Raw genomic sequence first — 25,761 nt, forward strand, 5'->3', positions numbered from 1 at the left:
TATCGTATATCATTTTGTATAGTTATTCTTGCTGGTTAGTTTGCAATTTGTAGGTATTGGTACCTATTTTAGGTATTGTAATATTATTACAATACCTGGAATATTATCATATTATGATATTAGGTAGGTATTTAGGATAAAACCTGCCACACAAATTACAGTTTATTTTCAATATTCGTGCGTAAATCTGCATTGTATGTGACACGCGTAGGAATTTCCATGAAATCAAATACATCGCTGGTAAATATTTATATGTATTAAACTGGCCTAAATAAATTACAAGTCCTTTGAAAATATACAAAAAAAAACAAATTGCGTGTAAGTAGCAAGTAAGTCGTAGCAACTGTGTATCGCCTCACCAAGAACTCAACGCAATATTACCTCATATATGGTACACGAATACTATTATTTTCATTAGCACTCGAGATTGGTCAAAGGGTTGTTTGCGTTGAATTCTCGAGCAATGCCAAGCAAGTGTAGTAAAATCAAAATTGAAGTGGTTACTTATAAATTGTTGCCGGTTGGTCATCGCACTATTTAAAAATACGAGGAACATATACTTTGTAGGTCTAATCTTAACGTTTTTCTGGAATACAAAAATGTTTGAGATAAACTAAGAATTTTTACAAAGACTTTATATATACAAATCAGAAGTTACATTTCAGGTTCAAAATGTTTTATTCAGTCAGTAGTTCAGTTGTGTTGTTTTAGTCAGGTTGTTGTGTGTTTATGTTTGTATTGGGCATATAGTTAATTGCAATGTACCTACACAAATGTACACATAAATCTTTACACTGGTATATACGAGTTTTCGTAGCGGGTACTCTTTGGTGTTCTAGCCGTTATCCTTACCAATGTGCAGATTCAACGTGGCGCCACACTTGTAATGAGAACACTCATTTATGATAAAATTATACTAGTTAACTAGTTAAATTAACTTAAGCTTTAATTAACTATTATAACAAAGAAGCGTATATTTAAACCATTGCATCAGGTGCTCGTTATAGCTAACGTATGTTATAATTTATGATATTAATAATTTATCATCACTTTTCGAATTATACCAATATAATTTGCACTATATATATGGTCAGGGGCTCTAAAATAATGTATATAATACATATTGCAGACGATAGTTATACCTATAGGTACACTTTGAACAACTGCGCTGCCGTTTTCATTTCTTTTGTAGGGTCGTATCAATAAATCAGTGGCCAGTGACTAAAGATAAATCGTGCTTGTGCAAACGACCACTTTACAATTACAATACGTTACCAACACATTCACATTCATAAGGTTCAGCAGTCTTAAATATTTAAATTTAAATCACCTAGCACCTACCTCTTATACAATGTGATGTATAGGGTTTTTGTAACTAATAAACTTAAAGTTAAACAGACAATCAAATTGGTAAACGCACGAAAATGGTTCTGAAATCGTTCTGGTAGATAAATTATATTATATTATTACAGTATCATATTATGATTTACTTGTTTTAAGGTTATATAAATGCGTTATGTTTCAGTTTTTTAAGTTTTAGTTCGTCATGTAGTGCAAGTGCTAACTACGCTTTTTTACGAAGTCCTATTGGTAACGAAGTAAAATTATAATGGTAACAATAGGTACTACATAGCATTTCTAAGATAAATGATCGGTACATATTTTATTCGTAAGGAACATACCTATACGTTTAGTTGCCATAGGAGATGAACGGCAGGATATTCTGTAGTATTGAACTTTGAACTGGTTACTTACTTAGTAAGTAGACACTTGGTATAATTTAGTTAAGTTAGTACTTACTAATAAAGACCTGGCCAGAAATATAAAAAATCCGTTCGTCATAGTCATAACAATATTAATTCAAGAAATACAATCACATGAATTAGGTACACGTAACCTACCTTCGAACAATACTTGGTGTATAAAACTTTAGTAATTTTGACTGTAAGTTATAACTTACATATTTAAATGCATAAGTCATGATTGACTTTGTCTATCGACTGATAATGATAATCCTTACATACTTAAATTCTTAAATGTATGTCAAACATTACAATATTATTAGCACAAGTGTAAAGTTATAATAAGGCATACAATACTTACTGACATTTTATTCTAAATAAATAAAGCGTTTCACACTGACCTAAACCTAAGACACTTTACTTTGGTTTTTAATAGACTATTCTTATATTAATGGTCTGCCTGCATGTTTCTAACAGGTTTCTGGTATGCACCCTTAAAATTAACTAACTTGTATGCACATATAGATACTTTTATCACGTTGACAAAGGACGGATTAATTGATTTCGGACAATTCGTTAGTACAGCCTCTATTACTACAATGATCTGTAATTTGCTTATTAATCACAAAATACCTGATCGGTTAAGTACCTACACTACATTTGTTTAATAAATGCCTTTGTTTATTAACGTATTCCATGATTGGACGTGCAAAACACGTCAGTTATTATTTATTATCAGCAATAAATTACTAACTCATTTAGGTATAGACCTAGGGTAACAACAATTGATAAAAGCAGCCTCGGATTCACAGAATCACACACAGGTATAGGTCTATGTTTTAACTAGGGACACAAAGTTAAACAACGATCGTTAGGTACAAATTTGTACTGTGCCAGTGGTGCATGAATTACATATACTTAATTTGCATTATTCAATGAATTCAAGATTCAAATTATAAATTTGATTAAGAAGTTCAATGCCGTGTTTATCTTTGGTCACTAAAAAATATTAAAGGAAATAAGTACCTAGTTGACATAATAAACCGACTCGACGTATTGTGGTAACAATGTAAAGCAGCTGCCCACCGCCGCCGACGCGACGACTAGTGAGAAACGAGTAGCGGTGATAACTTAATGTATTTACATCTTCACTGGCGAGTGCTTTATTTTAGGAAAATGTAACTATACCCGCCGGCGGAGTGTACGACAACTAATATTTCCAATTCTTTTATATGCGTTTTTTGCACAATAAAATACTCGATCGCTAGTCGCCTTCTCGTCCCCATCCATAAGTGCTTAAGATAATAAAAATGAGCCACTACGGCGATTGACTTAGAAATCATAATAGAAAATTGCAATAACACATTAAAAATGTTCAAAGTTCAGTTGGTGACAATAGGGGCGAGAGGTGTGGGCGATTCGTCGCCGTAGTAGCGGTAGCGAAGCGGCGCAGGCGGCGCGTCGGCGTCGGCGTGCTGCGAGTCGCGGTGCCGGCGCAGGTCCACCTTGCGCTGGAACGCTTTATCGCACAATCCGCACGAGAAGGGCTTGTAGCCGGTGTGCTTGCGCATGTGCGTGATCAAATTAGAGCTCTGGCTGAACGCCTTCGAGCACACCACGCACTTGTGGGGTTTCTCGCCTGAAACAAATGTTCTCTATAAATATTTCATCGTATGTAAGTACGTTATGCGTAAGTGTTGTACATCGGCCGCTATGTTTGCGAAACTCGATCGCAGATATTTTTTCAATAGCTCATCCCACTGCTTAATACATCAAATATACTAAACCAGGAGCCTGATTTTTTATTATACTTAACTAAGAGTATTTATCAATATTAATCTAGAAATAAATTAAGATAAGATAATATTTTTAATATTAAATGATTTCAGATATAAGCTAAATGTCGTCTTTGTCGGACTCTGTAGAAGCTTCAGAAAATAGAAAAAGATTTCGTAAGTACCTATACTCTGGCAAACCCACCTTATCAGTAGAAAAAGGCGAAACTAAAATTTTCTATAAAAAGGACAACCCCTCGCGCCTACATTTTTTAAATTTTCCGCCTTTTTCTATTGACGGAAATGGCTTGCTAAACTAATTATATAATTGCTAATGACGAAACACTAGAATTCCTTCATCGCACACAGTAACGTACAGATGTAATGCATCTAATTACGTACGAATATGTCTTGCTATTTCAGTCAGTCTCGTTACAAAAAGTACTGAGGTTGACTTGAGTAGCATGGCAATACGAACGTTTCCTAAAAATACGATGGAAAACAATTATGCACTACATCTGTAATCCCAATGACATTGGTAAGAAAAGGGCACCTGCTGAAACAGTAGGTTGCTGGTTTTGTGTTCGCAAAAACTAGCAAGTAAAGGTATTTTATAGTAAAATTACTCTTAATAAAACACTAACTAAAACTAAGTGTCCAATTTTCATAGGTTTCACAGGTAGGTTTCTGATTTAGATCAGAAACAGGTGCGTAATACGCGTTTCGAAATTAATTCTACTTGTATTTAATTATAACATTCGTGGAGCCTACTGACGATGGCGTGCCATCACCTCGTAATTAGGCTTCTATAAGCAAACCACTACTTGTCATAATCATAGCCTCCTTTATTATTTATAGTGAAGTTCTCAAACTGATTTAATATGCAGAATCGTTAAAGGTACACTGACATATATTAGTAGGTAATATTCGTTCGGAAAGTCAGCTGGAAAAGATACTAAGGAATCGATGATTGTATGGGATATAGGTAGTCAAAATCCATCTTTTAAAATAAGTACCCATCAACGGATTGGTAACCATTTGGATTAAATAGTCTTCTATAGTTAAATGGTAGCTAGCTTGGTCAGTAAGTCAGCAGTATAAGTAACAGCGATATGTTATATGCTACCCACAACTCAACACAACAAAATAAATAAAATGTATTGTACGTAAAGATAGAACAGGATTTAAGGTAGGTTTTTGTTTGTGGCTGGCCAGTTCGGAGTCGGAGCGCCATCGCCACGAGAAGGCCTGTGAAGGCTGCACGGACGGCTAATTGCAGGCCGAGCCGCATTTTGGAATATTGATGATGAGGCATTTATCGGGACGACCAGAGCCATGTAGGGCCGTTGTAAATCATTGGGAACAGAGCAGCGACGTGACGAGACGTCTCCGGCCAAGACAAATATGTCCGTCACATTTTTTAGGTAATTCGTCTTGTTGAGTTTACTGGAAGTTGTCAGTCCGTTATAAAAAACGTTCCTCTTTGATCGCTGCAGCTTCGATTGCGGTCGCGCACGTAGATAGCGCTAAGTGCTGGCTATAAATAAACCGCCAGAACCAGTATAAGATTTATATAGGTTCAGCTAGTAGTTTTTGTAAGGAGTAGGTACCAATTCCTAGCTAATTAATGTAGAATTGTATTTTTACAGTAGCCCATATTTGGAACATAAAATGAGTCTGAGTAAAGAACTTTCAAAAACGAACAACATGAATGATCGTTTAACGACTAACCTAACCATTGTACCTACATACCTGCCTACATATACATATTTTATAACCGCCGTTGTATATGATACGATCCAGTTTTTAGGGTTCCTTACCAAAAAGGTACAAAAGGAACCCTTTTGTGCGACTTGGTGCGTTTTATGGTGCGAATCTGTCCGTCCGTCTGTCTGTCTGTCACATCGCTAAATATCTCGATAACTACTAAAGCTATCGATTTGAAATTTGGAATATTAGTCATGAACAACGCTAACCTCGACACATTGAAAGTGTTTTTTTCATGAAAAATGCCCCATATGAAGGGGTGCGTCTTGTAATATAATTGATATAATCTAATTTTAATATCATTCACAACATATAGGTAACACGCGTTAGGAATACCAACAAAAAATATATGTTTTTAACATATATGGTAGAAATTATCTAACATACTTCCCATCTCCTAGCCCCCTAGATCTAGTGGCCTGGTCTGGCCTAGTGGGTAGTGACCCTGCTTGTGAAGCCGATGGTCCTGGGTTTATATTAATATATAAGTACTTTTTTGTACTTTCGGCAAGTTCCGCCTTGACAGACTATCAAATTCGGACTTAGCATCACTTTTATGGGAAACCATTGTGCATTTCATCGCGGTATCAAGTCGGTACGAAATTTTGCAGTCGGCTCTTCTACCACAACATACATAATTACATACTACCGGTTTCGCAAATTAGTTAGCCGATTTGCCAATAGAGGGCGTTGTATATAATTATGCTTAGTATACTTCTGGTCAAAAGCCTATTGTGCTTATAGTTACATGAGATCATTGAAAGTTTGTACGGAACCCTCGGTGCGCGAGTTAAATGAACTCGCACTTGACCGGTTTTTTTATATCGATCCTGACATTAAAAAACAAATGTAATAATATTATTTAAGTGTTCCGTTGCTGGACAAATACCGCCTTCTTTCTTTGACTTATCCTGGTAAGTAATATTAATAAAATATTATAAGTATTATAAATAGTTATTAACTAATTTGTAGGTACTAAGTATAATTGACTCAATTGTTGGAAATATGACTACGATTTAAACACGGGCTCATACTCCACCTGAAATATAAAGCATACTTAAGTTACCGGTAGGTGATTTAATCATGAATTCAATAAAATCAAAATGCTTGCTCGTTTCAGTAAGTAGGTAGTGACTATAGTCTGTATGAATGAAGAAGGCTTAACGGCCGACGCGAAGCGATACACCTTCAACTTAATGAACTTGTCTCGGAAGAGGTGCACTTCGGTAATTATCTCGTTCCCGAGCGGTTCGTTAAAAGCGATGAAAACGGTTGAATAATGGTCTTTTTGCAATTGTCGTGCATAGTTAAATAATTAACAATTTATATCCTTGTAATAATCTTTACGCTGGTTACTAAATAGCTCTTATCGTTATGTGTTTATAGGTCTTTCAAAAGATTTATTCAATCGTTTATTCAAATTGTCGGAAGTCTTAAGTATCTATTAGGAAAGTTTGAGTTGGAAATAACAGGGGAGGCTAAGTTGTAGTGACAGTCACGTTAAAGTGGGCTGTTATGCCTGTTATCGAATGTCACAGCCAGGGCCGTGTTGCATAATAAACTACAACTAATATTACAAACGGAACTCCTTTTCTAATAAGTGAAATTAGAAAAGGAGTTCCGCTTGTAATATTAGTTGTAGTTTATTTATTAGAAAAGGAGTTCCGCTTGTAATATTAGTTGTAGTTTATTATGCAACACGGCCCAGGTGGTGTAAGTGTAACTAATTGGTTAGCATGTAGTTAATATCATATTTTTTACAATTTTTTTATACAAACGTATATCTAATTTCATAACAGTATCATTGAGTAAAGTAGGTTTATATAATTGTGACATTAGTCTATTACTATTTGCGCAAATGAGGTCATAATCCCGCAGCTATCCAAATACATATTCGCAAATGCATATTAAGTTCGCTTTTGTACTTCCATTACTGTAATTTATTTTTGTAAACCTGTGTTGTGTACAATAAAGTGATTACTACTACTACTACTAATAATACTACATATCAAATATAAGCCAAAGTATTAGGCTTAAGAAATATAATAAAAAAAAAGGGACGACCTTCTCCATACACACGTAGTCCCCATTTTCCTCCCTGGGTATTAACTATAATAGAAAATATTTTTATGCAATTGGATCTATAATAAGCATAGCTATGCCTCTTCGTTCGATTTGTTTATTTGTATAAAAGTTTTATAGGAGCGAAAAACTAATTCCATACAAATATTTAAATGCTCCTTAGTCTTATAATAATTAAAAAAATTAAGTTATCAAACGAAGGAGCATAGCCGTGGTTGATATACATCAAATTATGTCAAAATATTTTTAATAATATTATATAATACCCAGAGAGGAAAATGGGGACTACGATTTGTATGGAAAGGTGATTTCGGGGCGATCGTCAACTTTCATCTTAAGTGGCTGAATTTATTCAATACTGGGATTACCATCAGTTTACGATTCAAGTGGAATTGTTCCTATTTTCTACTTAAACTTTCATTTAATTGCAGTCATAGTTTTCATACTTTGATTGGTGTCATAATTTGAATAGTTGGCAAAGTTGTTTCAAACTACGAAATTGCTCTCTGTTTTTGCTATTATTGAATATGTAAGTAAGTAACTATCTATGGAAAGAATCACATCATTAAATTCATTGATTTGTACATAACATCCACGTTGTAAAATTTAGCAGATACTTGCCATACGAATAAGTCTCGTTTCGTAAAAAAAAAACACGCACATTGTACAAGAAAAAAGGCAATAGGCGAGCCATTTTTATAATTCAAGTCTTATTTTTATAAGTTTTAAAATCTATTTGAATTTGTTCTGCTTAACTAGGTATCCGAGGGAACTTACTAGGTTATAGAGGATCTGCTGGAAATTACCTATTATTATTACCTCTGTACTAGTATTATTTTTCTACTGACCTGTATGTATGTATGTATGTTTCTTCATGTCGGACTTCTGGTGGAAGCGTTTCCCGCAGTACTGGCAGGGATAGGGCCGCGTGTCCGAGTGGATGAGGAGGTGCGTCGACAAAGTGCTCGACCGCTTGAAGCATTTTCCGCACTGCTTGCACTATAACAATAGTAGATTGTGTCACAAGGGAGCAAAATGCAATATTTACGGGGAGGGCGTACAATTGAATCCTAAACGAAGCGAAGGATTCTATTATAGAATCCTGAGTGTAGTGAGGGATTCAAGTGTGTTACGCCCAAGATGGAAATAATTTTGCTACCATGTGACACATATTACTTTTCACATCACCTATGAGGTAATTATAATGTTTAAAAATATTATTTAAGCTAAAAATATAATGCACAAAAAAATTTAAAAATAGTGTCCCAGAACAGAAAAGTGTTACTTTGATCCCTCCTAGCAGGGAAGAAAAGTGCCACTTTGATCCCTCCTAGCAGGGAAGAAAAAGCCCTTTTTCGATTTGGTGATGTGAAAAAATACAAGCTACTTAGTAAAGATTTTAATTTTATTGTTACTCGTAAGCCACTCTTGAGGCTTTTCATAGGTACTGTACTTTAGGTATATCTATTTAGTGCAAGAGAGATGTATTGGATTGACACAAAAGCTTGTAGTTTCGAAGAGTTTTCAGACGATATTTTCATTCAGCATGAAATAGACAATTCTACATACACAAACTACACTACCACACTACTACCTACATGCACAAAGGTTAGTAGGTTAGATACTACATATTATAGACCAGCCAGGCTAACACCATGCTGAGTCGGGACCATTTCGTGGCTTATATTATTTATTTTGTGTTACCTACGTGTTTTCCTCTTTTTTGCCACGAATAAACGCTGTCTATCTATCTACATATATTATCTGAGCGTAACATCAAGCGATCGAAGTTGATGAGCGATCCAATAGTTTAATTATCTTGATTACAATATTATTCTAAATATATAAATAACAATAACAATTTTGCAAAACAAAGAAAATGTGTGTTCTGATAGGTACAAATCATGCATTAATTATTAATTAGACGAGCAGCCTCGCGGCCGACGGTGTCCATCACCTTCAGCGGTGACAGCCCGCAATGAACTAATTACAGGCCTCACCCCGGCTTTCTTTGATTTCCTTGTACCTACCCGTGATAGCTAAAAAACATTTTTTCCCTGCCCAGTAATTAGTTTCTATCAACGGGTTATTACACGTATTTTACACGCAGTATGTTAAACTCGACGTTGAATTTAAAAATACAGCTACGGGAACTGAGGTCTGAGGTTCGTTCGCGATCAATCAATACGACTCAAACGGTTCAATACGACTGGATTACCTAGTAACTTTTTACTATCAAATTTTACCTAGAGCTTTTCCTAAGGAGCCATTAGGTGGTAGCTCTTTGATAGTTTAGATTACTAATATTTTAGATTGCGGAAACACAATAATATATAGTATTTAACATCTATGCGGTTCTTAAGTATATAATTTTTCCCGAAGCGAGTAAAAGTAAAAACGCATTTTATTAGTCATAACTCATAACCTTAAAATTCCATAAGAAACACTTGTTTTTTTTATAACGATGTTGAACGCACAAGTTGAGTCGATGCAATTTCAAAACGCATCGTCAGAAATGTCAACATTGTCAAATGTCAACGAAAATTTTACTTTAAAGTTTTCTCACCGACTCAAACTCACGTAAAAATATACAACTTCCAGTTATCTGTTATAATATCGTATTATCGTAAAAAAATGAGTGATTCCAGTGATGAAGATGATCTAACGCCTGTGGATGTTGCACTTTCCTCGCTATAGTGAGGGGAAAAGTTTTGTGTTACACACGGGTGCAATAGTACATTTCGATGCTAGTGCGGAAAGTATGTCATTACTCCACGAGTACCGAGATATACTCGCCTACGGCTCGTAGCAAGACTCGGGACGAGTGAAGAATGACATTTCCGCACGTGTATCGGACGACGTTTTTTTAATACAGTTGCGAAAAAATAAGAAAAACAACAAGTAAGGAATAAAAACAATATCGAATATTGCCTTTGGAAATTTAAAACATGCTTGCAGTAAGAAAAAACGCCTCTTCTTTGACAGGCGTTTCGGCAGCTATTCTTACCTCTACCTTCCATAGCTATTCTGTTCCATTCAGACAACTTATTAAGAACGGTTTTTCAATATTAAAAAATATGCGTGTTATAATGATGAAGAGGTAAGTAATAAAATACGAAATATGTATATTTTTCGTATTTTTACATTAACAATAGGTTTTTATGTTGATTACGACATTTAAAGGAAACTAATATTAACACTCATCAATAAGTAGTCATGAATTGAAACAAGTATAAATTAAAAAAAAATTGGAAAAGTGAAAAGCACTAGTTCACGAAAACCAACTTTCCGCACGCTAAACAGCTACGTAAAGTAGCACTTTTTGAGCAACTGTATTTTTACTTCGCGTGCGTTGAAACACTCGCCACGCTCAGGATTCTATTTAAGAACTATAGAATCCTTTCGCTTGCTCGTGTTTCAATTCCACACTCGCGGGTAAAATACAACTTTGCACCCTTGTATAACAAATAACTATTTCAATGCACTTTGGTTACGATTTTGGAATGATTAATAATTAAAAATTAGTAATATTAGTATGTGGTACAAGTAAGTGTAAGTTAAATGACTTTAGTTTGTTATTTCTATAATAGTATGTTATATTGTAAGTAGATAGATACAAAAATGTTACCAAAAACCTATTGCACCATCTCTCAACTCGAGTTGGACTCGAATAGAATATGAATTCTCGGCAAACAAATTCTTACTACTGGATTGTTGGTTCTGTATTAGACAATAGATTTTCTTTAGATTTATTTAAACAGATGTTTCTGGTGGTATGCCACTGAATAATTTCGTCACCGGACTGTTCAGTTGTGTATTCAAACTTCGTTTTTGTGAAATAAATCCGGGCCACGTAATGTTTTAGTTTATTTAGTAAATGTAAGTCTAGGTATTTCGTTAGTTTCAAATGAATATTTTAACTGACTTAGGTCTTCTTCCTTAGCCATGGTACAGACCTTTTTACTTATTCATGCAACCTATGAAGTCTATGAATCTTAAATAGGTATTAATCAGCGCTCTCAAGTTTAAAATATTTTAAATTCTTTGTAATGTTACAATCTCGACGTTATACCCGTATTAACCGCGCGAAACTTTTACAAGAATCTGATGAAGCTACAAAAATTAATCGTATTTAGCTTCATTGCAGGAACGATTATTAAAGGTGTAATGAGGATCGAGTAGCGGCCATAATCAGGCGGTTAGCCGTTAAGTGCGCCGTGCGCCCGCGCAATCCGCGGCGCTCGGTGACAGTTGGCCAGGCAGCTGCCTGCACTCGCGCGCACAAAAACTGATACTTTTTTGGCCGCCTTTTTATACAGTCGATGCACTCTCTTATAAACAACACAGGTGCTAGGGGATGACTGTCCACATATGGTTATAAAGGTAATAGGATTCTTTTCTTCGTAAGCTTGATAGGTAGAATAAGCGAAATAATTAGCTATTTTATTTATTCAATTTTCAATTTTGATAAGTACCTAATCTTAAATATTTTTTTCCTGTCGTATAAAGTATAAATCTAGAAGAAGTACCTATACACAATACCACTATAAAACTATCCAACGTCCATCAACTCAAAAATAAAAAAACCACAAAGTTACTCTAATGATTTAACCTTTTTTTCGAGAGTAAAATGAACTAAGTAAATAGTTATGAATGTGTCAGATCGTAATAAACGGATCGTATTTGATAATTTGATTAAGCACTTAGCTAGATCGTAATGAGAGGCACGCGAGCGCCACGCGCCTCACGTCGGCCCGGACCCGCCGCGCGCCGCACCGGCCGCCGCGCGCGAGCTTAGGTATGTGGTCCAATCCAATGCTAATGGAAACTACAGTGACTGTAGTTAAATTTTAAAAGCTCTGCATAAACAAAGTGTGAACTATAACGAATTTTCCTTCATAATGTCGTATTCCTTTATATTTTATAACTTTAACGATTTAAACTTTAATTAAAGTGATACTATTTACCAAGCAAGCTGTTTGGAAGTTTTTAGTACCGCTATATCCGCCTGAACATCGCATACCATAAGTACCCACTGTCGCTTCGATGCTACCACTTAATTTAATGATAAAGTGTGGAAAACAGTGAGTGGCTCTGCAACATTTTTATCGCCGTATGACACAAGGTAATTATTTCTCCAATTATAAACAGAGCCGCACTGTGATATTAAAAGTTGGAATTTTGATTAAAACCGATGCGGATTTTTATAATAGCAGTGTAGAAAAAACGAAAGGTACAAAAATGGCGAGAAGACGAGCCGGCCGCGCCGCGCCGCGCGACTCGTTTCGAAGCGCGACTACGTATTAAGACAAGGGCAGTTTTTTGCTATTTGATTTGTTAAAGAGACTCAAACGGGCTACTGGTTTGCTATTTAAAAACATTTCGAACGGAAACTGGACAGTTATTCTACTAGTTATTCAGGACCCACAGGATGTCGCTTCGCTGATTTCAAAGCTGTAGAGCTGCGTCCTTTTTCGCACGCTAGAGCAAGTAAATCGGTATGCAATCTTGAACACACACTTAAGTAATTAGTTTAGTCCACAATAAAATCGCAAATAATTAGCCGACTTACTTGAAATGACTTTTCGCTTCTGTTTTCGCTCTTGATGAGTGAGAAATTGAGATCAGCCGCGGGCGTTTGAAGGGCGGCGTAAGGTTGGTGTTGCGGGGTGGAGGGACACCGGCAGGGGTCGGGGGTGGACGGACGCTCGGCGTCGGGGCTGGTGCGGCCGCGCTTCACCAGCTCCAGCGGTGCGTCGTCGCGCGGCTCCCAGCGCGGGGACACGGGCCCGCGCTCGCGCTCGCACGCGCTTCCCGGCGACCAGATCTGACGATTCTTCGTGGACAGGTTCAGCGGCAGCTCCTCGTCGTCTGCAAACAAAATTGTCAGTCACGCAACCGTTCTTCACGCTTTAGGCGCAGGTCACAGAGAACGTCTGAAAGACTTCTAAAATCTCTACAGCTGTTCAATGTTTACAGAGAACTACGTCAATGTAAATTAATTTCATTACAAAATAACTCATTTTGAGAGAAAATAACGGCACTTCAAAATATAACTTTTTTAAACTGAGCCTGAGAATGCAGTCTTATAATGCCGAAACGTCAATAAATGACTGGATATGGTATCTAATCCTACTTTTCGATACTAGTACTGGGATAGGCAAAAATCTGGATTCCATGGTAATGCAATGGGCTACTTGGATACCTACTGGTAAACCGGTGTTAGTTTGAGCACTTTATTAGCACCCGTTTATTAGTACGAGCTCTTTTACCTCTCATATGTATATGGCGCTGGTAACGAAAGGATCCTAAATATCACGCAAATTCATTTAGTTATTCATTTTGAGCGCGCTTTTACAGAAAGTACAACAGTCCAATTTATTTAAAATTAACATATTTATTATTTCCATAATATAGTTTTCAAATATCTCTAACAACTATTTTCATAAAATATCGTTACTAGGTCCTACTACCTACCTATCTACTGTAAGTATAAAACATATTTAAAAGGCAAAGTAGAAATATTTATTGTCATCGTAGGTATTAACAATCATGGTGAATGATACCTCTCATACCTCTAAAGGTGAAATAAAAGTTGCTTAAATATTAATTTTGTCTGAAAACATAATACACCTGAGCAATCAAATATTTTAAAGGTTATAATAGGTTATACTTTACATCTGATTTCAAGTTATTACCAAACCATACTGGCGATCCAGCAAGTTAATATGTACTTAGGTTAGTATATGTTTCAGAAATATTTGCGATTCGTCATTAATCGTGATAAATGTCTTGTATCAATGGTAGTATATATTTACTACGATAAAGTACGAGTAACATAACATTTAAAACTTTCGCGTTTAGAACACATATTGAATCACATTTACAATCGGGTCTATAGCGAACGTGGGATCGAATTAATATTATTTGTAATAAACTTCAGCCAGTGTACGGTATAAAACAATAAAATTATGGCCTCTAGGGCTCTAGCCAGCCACGGTTAGAGGTAGAAATAGCAAATGCTCGTAGAGCACGACGTTGTTCGGTAATTTTAGTTGGGTTATGAGCTCTTGTAAGGTGATAGCTGGACTTTAATACAAGGACCCGCGTGGGCTATCCGGCGTTGACGCCAGAATGGTGTTTAAACGCGTTTCATGATTAATTTTTCAGTATCTGCACACTTCCACATTAATTTACTGCATAATACGCTATCAATATTACACTTTAAACAACATTAATGAGCAACATTAACAAATAAATGAATCATGCGGCGAAAAGTGTATCAAAAAGTTTGGGGTAGACACCACATTTTCAAACCAAAACACATAAATGTTAATTATTGTCAATAGTCCGACACGCAACACTCACAACATCAACGCACACACCCGAAGATCCCTTGGCTTTAACTTCTGGATCACTGGTCCCCAAGTTGACGATAAGTTAAAACCATCTTCCCTATTAAAATTTCTGGGGTGCTTCTTGACATAACAGAGTGTGCCAAGGTGCTGTCCGATCTCACCATCAGTTTGACATTCAGAAAAGGTAAGGACCTGTCTCATTCTATTTCATGTGTGAAGTTCACCCTTGAGTAGATGGATAAACGATACGATAGAGTAAGTGTCTACATACATTCTAACCTTTTTGAAGTAGGTATATGTATGTAAGTTCACTGCGCATGTTAAATAGCTGACTATGAGTGTTAGCATTGTAGGTTTTCACTATCTTTACTGCTGAATCTTAACTGGCAGCGATAGGTAGGTACTCAAACGCGACAATTAGAATAAGTAATCAGACCTTGGTCTGGAAAACTCGGTTTTCGCCGAGGAGGTAAACGACTTTTAAACAACGTCGTATCGTATGAGTTATTAATCAGCACCTTACTTACGCCGATAGCTATTCTAATGAGGCATGTACCGAAAGAGGAAGCCTTGTAAGGAGGCCGAAGTGACATGCGTATGTTGCTACAGGTTTTCGACTGCTTTTTAAGGATTTAGGTTACGTGGCAGATTCGTGGAAAATTTAAAATATGTACCTAAATAAATACCTCTGTAAGCGCGTATTTACATCAACCATTACAATCAGTAAATTAAATATAGCAAAACACTTGGTTGGCTACTTGGCTTCGAAAATATAAGTTATGGTATCCAGATTTTTTAGTAATATATTTTTTTTGCATTCTCGATGAAACAACATTTATTTACATATATACAAGATTATATACAGTGGTACTACGTAAAAGAAATTAATAACTAGCTTAAATCTAAAATAGGCCCTTGAGGCATTGTACCAAGGATGCTGGCGGCATTTCCCCGCTGTATCGCAATGCTGATACGTTGTGCGAGAAAGCCGCCAGCTCTTCGGTCACCAGTTACATATTAGTAATTGTTATTTAAGTCAAACGTGCCAAATGGGAAATGTACATGAGTAATTCTCCGCCTAACGCAAACGGGTATTAATTCATAACGTTAAAGTAGAGCACGGTTAAGGTATTTTTAAAACATACCTTCTCTAGGTGGCGTGTGTCTGGCAAGTTCGACAGGAGTTCGGGCGTACTGCGGAGAGTGGCGAGGTAGCAGCAGTGGCCAGACACCTCCTCCTGCGCCGTATAGGGCTCCGAGGCCGCTGCAGTACATCAATGCTCCTAGTTCTGTGTACAATAGTAAACAACAGTTTATTAATCCATATAACTTCTAATAAAATATGTTGTACCTCAGTGAAGTTTAGCGCCGTTTCCATTGTTCGGCCCGTAATAGGGTATCGCGGATGACTCCGATATGTCAGTGACTAGGATCTATATTTGTGAGCTACTAGCAACAGCCGAACCTATCACGGGCCCACATAATATGTTATGATCATACAAAACGGCACTTACCCGTGGCTCTAGCATACTGCTTCAGAGCTCTGCCTGCTATCTCGATGTCTCCGAGCTGCAGCAAGTGATGGGGTAGAGTCGGCGACTGTGGAGGCGACTGCGGGGAGGACGGCGACTGGGGAGACACACTTCGCTCAGGGGAGGGGAAGCGGTGCGCGGGCGGCGGGGACGACAGCTGGAACTGCTCCGCCAGCCGGGAAAGAAGTACATGCCTGGACATCCTGAAACAAAATAACCAGAATGAAGCAACGCCCATATAGAAGTCCAACAAACTGTGTGCCGAAAATCATATTTAATATGGGTTATGGGTCAATTATATAATGTCTACCAGTCATGGCAAATAAATTACGAATAGCCTACGTTTACCATATGCCTGTTGGAATTAATACCTGGCAAACCTTTTTATACCTAGTTAAGTAATTGTCTAAAAAGTAAAAGATATTCTTAGATTGATGAATATATTTAAGAGGGAAGTATAGATCGTACTCATACTCGTCCATACAAAAAGAGAAAATGTTTTTCCACTTCTAAATATTTTCCATTATCCATGAATTTTTAGTATGTTATTGACACAATGAAAAGCTAGATTTATAGGTTTTCCTTTTATCAAAATAAGCAATACAAAAAAATACAAAAAAATACAAAAAAAAACTTTCTTTAAAGCGAAACCTATAAATATAATATTATGCTAAAGCGATCGACATCAAAATAAAAGTGATTTGTTAAGATTTAGTTAGTGGAAACCGTTTTCTCCCGAAATGGAAATTGTATGAAAAAAGTGCCTATTGTTAGTGGCTATTCTTTCCTCTTAATTGGTATATTCTCTTTCGTTGACAGCATAACGTGTATAGCAGCAAAACACATTTATCAAGATTTCACAGGCATTAGTGAACGATTCTAAAGTGGCGATATCATCGTAGTTTTCACGTGACCGGCGTCATTACGCTAGCCGTCTATTTGTCGACACCGCTCGCCCTGATTAATCCATTCGCTTGTGTTGACAGCGAATCGCATTAAAAGCTCAATCAAGTAAATGTAGAATCAGAATAATGGAGCGACGCGGCGCCCTCTGCGTACGCGCATTAATAATGCACACTTCAGCAAAAACAATCTTCATTAAACTAACGCACCTCCACCACCCATTTGAACGATGAAAGTGTCTTACGTAAACATCAATTTACGGCTACTATAGCTATTCCCATTACAAATTAACAAAAATATATCATACGTTCACATCAAAATGTCAAAGCAAATCAAAAGTAATGAGTTTCAGGAATGATTTGCCGAAACTATCTAATTACTGTAATGACGGTACAAATGCAAAGCTATACGAGTATGTTAGGTTAGTTATTCGACTCTATTAATCGTTCCAGCGAATGCGCAACTTATAGTTAAGGTCCTGATAATGATTTTATTTATGAAGCAAATTGTGTAATTTCATTTCTTGTCCTACAAATAGGGCAATTGATTCGAGCTATTACAGCTAATTGAGTAACGAGTGAACTTATGAGGGGGTTGTGTGTCGCAATTTCTTGTGTCTATAAAGAGTGGTAATTATTTGCCGCCGACTGATGTCATATTTTTTACTGCAGAGTAGTGGGAACTCGCGCAAGTGTTAAGAAAATCAATCAGCGCTATATAGCATTCGAGAACACCTCGAATGCGAAATAGTATTTTATACAATCGTGATATAATAGAGAGCTTTTCAGTCGAGTACCGTGTTTAAGCAACGAAGCTTGCTGAGTTACTTAAGTGAAGGTACGAGATTGAAAAGCTTGATTATATCACTATTGTATACAATACTTTTTCTACGAGACAAAAGAATAATACTTTCAACTAGTAGAATCATATAGGTAAACAAACCAAAAGTATACAACTAAGATACGCGAGCTGCCGCAGCCCGCGATACCTTCATACGCGTACGCGCCCCGGCCGCCGGGCCCGGCGCCCCCGGCGGGTTGGTCAACGACACCTCCTCGTAACTCATGAGGCCCTGGTACCTGCTCCGCGCTAAATTCAATTTTAAGACAGTTTTTTTCACGATTTTGGCCACTATAGCCTATGGAGATTAACAAGCAACGCTAAGCGGTTTTCGTAGGGTATGGATGTTGCTATGAAGGGTGTCACATGCGCGTTTCTGACTTTATGTTTCTACTACAACATAAAATAAAAAGTTTTCGTTGGCCAACCAATCACAAAGCAGATGCGACGCCGCAGCGTGTTTAAGTAGGCTAATTTGCATTAAATCGAGTCTCCTTACACAAGAAATATTTTATCGAAATGTATGAAGTTCTATTTTCAAAATTTTTATAATTGACTAAACCGTATCGATAAAATTCTTATGCTTGAGTCGGAAGTGCCATAGACTATCCAACGTTGAAAAGAGTAAAGGATGACTCGCGTTAGACCGGGCCGTGTCCGGGCCGGAGCTTCCGGCGCTTCGTTTTCTATGGAAAGCATCACGTGATCACCTGTCATGTCATAGAAAAGTAAGCGCCGGAAGCTCCGGCCCGGACACGGCCCGGTATAACGTGAGTCATCCTTAAGCTTGTAGTGTTGCATATGAAGTTGTAATACACAGATTATACTCGACGAGTAGAAAAACAAAATATGAAAACTCGTTGCGAGTTTTATTAAGAAAGGCCATGAGCTCAAATAAATTTTTCATCACGATTGAAATATACCTCTGCATCTGTATAATTAGCCACTAAAATCAATATGCAAAAACAATACAATCCAGCAGCAATACAGTGAGATATATGGAATCGAGGTAAGTTTCACAAATATCTGGACACGACTTTATTGTGACAGCGTTAAAGTGCATGTTCAAATAATTTTGAGTAGGTAGTATATATGTAGAACAAGTACGATGGCATATTCATGTGCTCATTTAATGTGAAGAGCGCTCGTATATACATAGTTAGCCTTTCCTAGTTTTTAACCGACTTCAAGATTTCAAAAGGAGGAGGTTCTCAATTCTGTTGTTTTTTTTTTAAATGTTTGTTACTCCATAACTCCGTCATTTCTGGACCGATTTTGAATATACTTTTTTAGGGTTCCATACTCAAAGGGTAAAAACGGGACCCTATTACTAAGACTCCGCTGTCCGTCTGTCACCAGGCTGTATCTCATGAACCGTGATAGCTATCAGTATAGCTATAGCGTATAGCTAACAGTTGAAATTTTCACAGATGATGTATTTCTGTTGCCGCTATAACAACAAATACTAAAAACAGAATAATATAAATATTTAAATGGGGCTCCCATACAACAAACGTGATTTTTTTGCTGTTTTTTTCCGTAATTGTACGGAACCCTTCGTGCGCGAGTCCGACTCGCACTTGGCCGGTTTTTTGAATTATAAGTATATGCATATAGATTGGTCCCGTTTTTGTCAAAACGCAGTTCTGATGATGGGATCCATGAGGAATCGAGGGAAAACACTTACATTTAAAAAAGTGACATTTGATGAAGTGGAACTGCTGATGATGATCAGAACGGAACTCTTCAATGACGCATAGTTCACGTTTGGCGATTTATCCTCTTCGTTATGTTTGTTAAGCAACTTAAGTTTTCAAGATACATTTTTGTCAAGCTCGAGTTCTGATGATGGGACCCATGAGGAACCGAGGGAACTCCTCAAATGTGAAAGGCATACATATAGTGATTTTTGTATTTTCATCAACAAACCCAGTATTTACATTTAAAAAGTGACGTTTGATGAAGTGGAACTGCTGATGATGATCAGAATGGAACTCTTCAATGACACATAGTTCATGTTTGGCGATTTGTTCTCTTCGTTATGAACCCAGACCCAAACTTGGACCCGGGCTTGGACCCGGACCCGGGTCTGGACGTGGACCCCAACTCGGACCCGGGCCCGGACCGAACTCGGACCTGGACCCAGACCGAGCTCTGACCCAAACTTGGCCCCGGACAGCCGGACACGGACCCGGACTCGGATCCGGACCCATACCCGGACCCGGAAATGCTACTAGAAAAGTGGGTTAGGTGGGTGGGTGGGTTTAAACTGCGATTCTCACAGAACAGAACTGCTATCAGAAGAGTAGGTTAGGTTAGGTTAGAACTGTGACCCTTACAGAAACGAAATGCTGTCAGAAAAGTGGGTTAGGTTAGAACTGCGACCCTTACAGAAACGTAATGCTACTAGAAAAGTGGGTGGTTTTACCTCCTTTTCTACATAATTACGTAAAAGATACTGCCTTTTTTATAATTAGTTGTAGATTCTATTAATCTAACGTATAATTGGTGTATTATCGATTTCAATAAGTTTCAAAGATTGCTGTGCTTTGAATTGTCACAACCTGGTTGGAAAGCTCTAGAATTACCCACTTCAGTGTAATTTGCAGCGTATAACATAGGTACCTACTACTGGCGGAATGTAGGCCTGAATAAATAATACGCTGAAATGATGTACCTTCGCTATCACTTATGACTTTTCAATCAATGTACCGCTAGTTATTTCATGATACTTTTGCAGAAAGGGCTTATTGAGGGACCAACTTGCTCTAGCTGTGTTAGGACTTTAATTTATACTTAACCTTAATTTACCTACAATATCGTGCACAATTTTATTTTATTTCTAACTTCCTTTAGATGAGACATGACCAAACTCTGGCCGAATTTAAGGGGCGAAATGTTGAGAGAAATCTTTGCAACCGTGTAACTAGCTCAAAATGACGACTGAGTCTTACTAAGTTCTAATTTGTCTTTTTTGTCACCAAAAGTAATCAGAGCATTGGTAAATCAAGTGTTCCCGATTTTTGATCAACCCAAAACTACGACATAAGTCACAACACAACTAGAAATGAGCCTATAAAAACATTAATTTTCCTTATCTTAGACCGCTTGTACGCGTGCGCTGTTTTCACCGGACAATTGTCCGGGTTCGGCGACGATGTCTTGTTTTGTTAGGTGAAGCTGTCGGTAGCCACATACAAAACTGGACGTAGTCGCGTAACACGGTCCGTTGTCCGTCAAAAACACCGGATGTCTACAAGCGGCCTTAAGAGTGTGTGAAAATATTATTTAGTCCGGAAACACTAAGTCCCACTTGCACCATTCCACTAACCCAGGGTTAACCGGTAAAACCTGGAGTTACCATGGTTACCAGTACAATTTGACACTGGGTTAACGGTTTAACCGCTTAACCCGTGGGTAGTGCGATGGTGCAAGTAGGCCAAATACTAATAAACAATCGGCTTAATATTGGTAGCTTTTAAAATACCAGTAAGTTATAATTTTTAATAATTTAATAGAAATATGCGAAAAATGCGACCCTATTACTAAGACTCCACTGTCCGCCTGTCTGTCTGTCTGTCCGTCTGTCTGTCACCAGGCTGTATCTCATGAACCGTGATAGCTAGACAGTTGAAATTTCCAAAGATTGTTGCCTAAACAAACAACAAACACTAAAAACATAATAAAATAAATATGGGGCTCCCATACAACAAACGTGTTTCTTTTTGTGTAATGATACGGAACCTTTCGTGCGCGAGTCCGACTCGCACTTAGCCGGTTTATAGGTATTATTATGTATATCAATAAACGAAGTAAAATTCATTATCCAACGCTCAAAATATTTTCTCAATGTTGTTGAGTACTAGCAGTGCAATTAGAGGCCAATTCGAACTTACATACCGATATAAAAATGATGTGTCAATTTGTTATCATTCGCCCGTGCATTTCGCTCATACCTACTTGTTCGTACACGTATTGGCGAGAGCGAGACGCACGGCGCGGCGCACGGGCGAATGATAAAAAAAATTACACATCATTTTGACAAGGTAGTGATCATATCAATTGTAAAGGAGAAATCACGTACATACGTAAGTAATTAGATGCCATAGGAAAGGTTTTGCATATGCATGGCTCTGTATTACAATACAGAGTGATTTTGTTATGTCTGACAATACATAGGTCATGCTGAGAAAGGTTTACTATGGGATTCGCCAAATTGTATAAAACAGCAATTGTTTGGGGTGAACTCTCAGAGAATGATCAGTCATATCCAAACCGCCTAAGATAGTGTAACAATAATCTGTTTATAGCTGTTGGAGTTCCTTGAATGAATAATATTTAAATAGGACATTTTAATCCTAAACTTTCTTATAAATCTTATAAGTAATCTTGCAAGTCGTGGTCGTAAACCAGGACATACCACCAGCTATGTTATTACCATAGTATACTTACATAGACTAGGTACCTACGTCTGACTTTGCAGACTTAGAGGTCACGAGTGTTTTCGGTTCAGCACTGAATCAATTGTTTTACTTTTGTAAAACATGTGCAAACTTTGGTTGCAGAGTTTATTTATTGAGGCACGTCAATAAAACGCGGTATCTCGTGAAATAGATAAGTATAATATAAGAATAGAATAGTCAATGTATATATCTGAACAAGATAATAACAAACACATAGATCTAAAAATAAATTAAATCAACCATAAAATTAAAATCTGAAACTAAAAACAGATAAAACTACTTATATTGACCGGGATATAGACCGTGATTACCTTTTGCATTGCTTTTGAGCTCCCGATATTTCCAACCAGTGATACCCAATTTAAACACGCGTACTGTGAGTGTAGTGTGCTTGACCAGACCAACGAGTGTGAACGCAACTAGACCAACGAGTGTTAATGCGACGAATGAGGGTAGACCGAGCGCGGTCTACACAACTTTGACACCCACCCGCTATTTTCATTTTACCGCTAGTTCCGCTAGTTTCAGTGAACAAGATGCATGTAACTGCGTCGAAATATCGGGAGCTCAAAAACAATACAAAAGGTAATCACGGTCTATATAGTGAAACTAACCGTGAATCATTCAAAACTGTCAGATAAAACTAATCTTAAAATGAATAAATTAATACAAATCGTTAACTTATTATTAATTGAGTTATATGTCAACTCAATATGAAATCAAAATCAGATGTGAATGCTACTTCGGGTCTTCGAAAGGAATAAATATTTATACTATCTTAATAATAAGACATATACATATACTAAGAATATATATATGTATGTACGTACATTAGTACGTACATTAAAATTAAATCATAACAATAAATAATAGACACAATATTTTTGTCAATGAGATCAAGATTTATAATTACCTATGTAATTTACTCCTAATACTCCTAATTTTATTTTATATTTCACCTTTCGTAAAATACACAAGTAAATAAAACAAAAAAATAATGACAAACATAAATGTAAAAAAAAATTACCTTTATATTAAAATTTAAAAACTAATAAAACTAATTTTAAAATAAATAAATTAATAGTAATCGTTAATTTATTATTCATTTTATATTTATCGTAGTCGGTAGTATGTATGATAATTGCTGTTAAGATCAGCAATAAATCCTTTTTCACATCCTGTTCCTTTCGGTTTATATTAAATAGTACTTGGGCAATTAGTTTTCTTTTCTTCATGATCATGAAATTAGGCAAGCTGATAATCAAGTTCTATGGACACCTCAACTGAAACCCACCCTGACGATCTATCGTATTCTTTTATTTTTACATGCTTTTATTTAACTTGCAATGTAACTATGTAATTATGTATGTAATTACATATGTTCGTACGTGTCAAATCTTGCAAGTTAAATTTTACCCACTTCCCGCGACTTCCAATGAAGCTGAAAATTTGCATACATATGTAAGTCGGGTGACAACACCTCGGGTCGGGTCGGGTCGGGTCGGGGTTATTCCTACCATCGAGCTGATTTCATGATGGAGACATGAGGTGGCCATAGGAACTCTGTGATAAAACAAACAACTGTATTTGGGGTTTTTAGAATTGTCTCGATGATTATTAGTTGCCTGTCGAGGCTGTCGAAAGAAAAGTACAGTCAGCGATAAAAGCCAATTGAATTGTCATTTTTGCCAAACACATTATTATATTCAATTTTAGTTCTTAACCAATTTAAATATTATTTATTGTTCATTAATTGTTTTTTATTATTATTTGTATCTCCTCGGATTTCACGGGATTTTATTATTATTATTAAGAATTGTCAAGGTATTAAAAAATTACCTATCTAAGAAGAAGAAGAAAAGAAGTATCCGCTAAGATAATTTAGTAGGTAGGTAATTTTACTAATTTTATTAATTTTACATCCTATGATACGACACTCGTATTAATGGCATCACAAACACGAGGACAATTAGAAGGCCTACCTATACCTATATACTCTACTATAGGCATGAGTTATCGATTCACATTTTAATGTCTTTGTTATTGATACTTCTGTATTTAATTACTCATAAGACAATATTTTAACCGCTGACTAAACGCAATGAGCGCAATGGAACTAATGAACTTTTGTGTGTATGTGTGTCTGTCTTTGTCGTCGTAGCTCTTGAACACAAGTTTCAGTCTTCGCAATGCTGTAATGCTTCCGATAAAATATTCGGTATATCGTTCATTTATTTGTGTTAATTACGGTAGGTAATTTAAGTCTTAAGTAAATAAATTCGAAGATCGATTCCTAATCATATACACATCGTTCAATATTTTTAAAATACATATTTACTATTTCAGGTTATTTATAAAACTTAAAATACATATTTACTATTTCAGGTTATTTATAAAACTGTAATAAACACCTAATATTTTTTTAAACAGTGATTTGTTCGTTAAAAATCAAATTTTACTTGATTATTAAAGATTAACTTAAAATGGGCGGGCGGACTTACCTCGTTTGGGCGGGAAACTGTAAATGATTTTCCTATCGCACTCACTGCTGCTTCCACTGTAACGTTGACGTCAATGTACTTAGAATTGATTTTAAATCCACCAATTAATTCTAGATTGAATCATAACTAGAGGTTGTGTTATGTTGGGGTGTCGAGATCGCGAGCGCGCAGGCTGCGACGCTGGCGTGCGCTAGAGGTGCGGTGCGTTCGGCGCTCGGCACCTGACTGAGTGGAGGCTCTCGCGCCCCGACCTACCCGACTACAGTACCACTATAATGTTCTTTTTTCAAAACTCTGCTAACAAAAAACGAGCAGGTCGGGGAGGCTGCGCATTAAGAAATGATTTGATAAAACGGCCACTTGACAGGTGGCTCGCGTCGCGCTCGCATCAAGCACCAGTTAATTGTCGGTTGCATATAGATAGTACGCCGACGGCAGAGAAGCCCTGAAAAATTGCGTTTATACATTAATGCCCTCAAATAAGCGGTTGCTGCTTCTGTGACATTAAAGTTCCCCTATTTTGAAGTGCTGCTTTTAGCTTTAGAAGCAGGTTTTTAAATTGCAGTTCAGTTGAACGGCATGTTGCGCTTGCACCTTTGTAACTTGATTTTCTTAATAATTTCAAAAGTCAACACAGATTTTCAATTTTTTGGTACATATTTAAGCACACAAGCACGTTAAGTGCTGGTTCTTAATATTGTGTGTATATGTCGCTATATACGTATGTAATCAATGGTTTATCCATAAATCCGAGTACTGTAATCGTATATGTTGAGATTAGAGGATTTTAGGCGCGCG

The 25,761-nt window shown here is 36.8% G+C and overlaps 1 protein-coding gene across 1 annotated transcript; it reads right to left on the minus strand.

Moving 5' to 3' along the window:
• Positions 1 to 2,790: 2,790 nt before the first annotated feature.
• LOC134741074 (endothelial zinc finger protein induced by tumor necrosis factor alpha-like) lies at positions 2,791 to 25,245 on the minus strand. The gene is made up of 6 exons (XM_063673838.1): positions 24,964 to 25,245; positions 16,239 to 16,459; positions 15,870 to 16,013; positions 12,939 to 13,237; positions 8,215 to 8,365; positions 2,791 to 3,381 (listed from the first exon to the last, which is right to left on the minus strand). The coding sequence occupies exons 2-6, from the start codon at positions 16,456 to 16,458 to the stop codon at positions 3,125 to 3,127; spliced, it is 1,071 nt and encodes a 356-aa protein (XP_063529908.1). The 5' UTR covers position 16,459; positions 24,964 to 25,245; the 3' UTR covers positions 2,791 to 3,124.
• Positions 25,246 to 25,761: the final 516 nt, after the last annotated feature.

This window comes from Cydia strobilella, chromosome 4, assembly GCF_947568885.1.
Source record: "Cydia strobilella chromosome 4, ilCydStro3.1, whole genome shotgun sequence".
Taxonomy (NCBI): domain Eukaryota; kingdom Metazoa; phylum Arthropoda; class Insecta; order Lepidoptera; family Tortricidae; genus Cydia; species Cydia strobilella.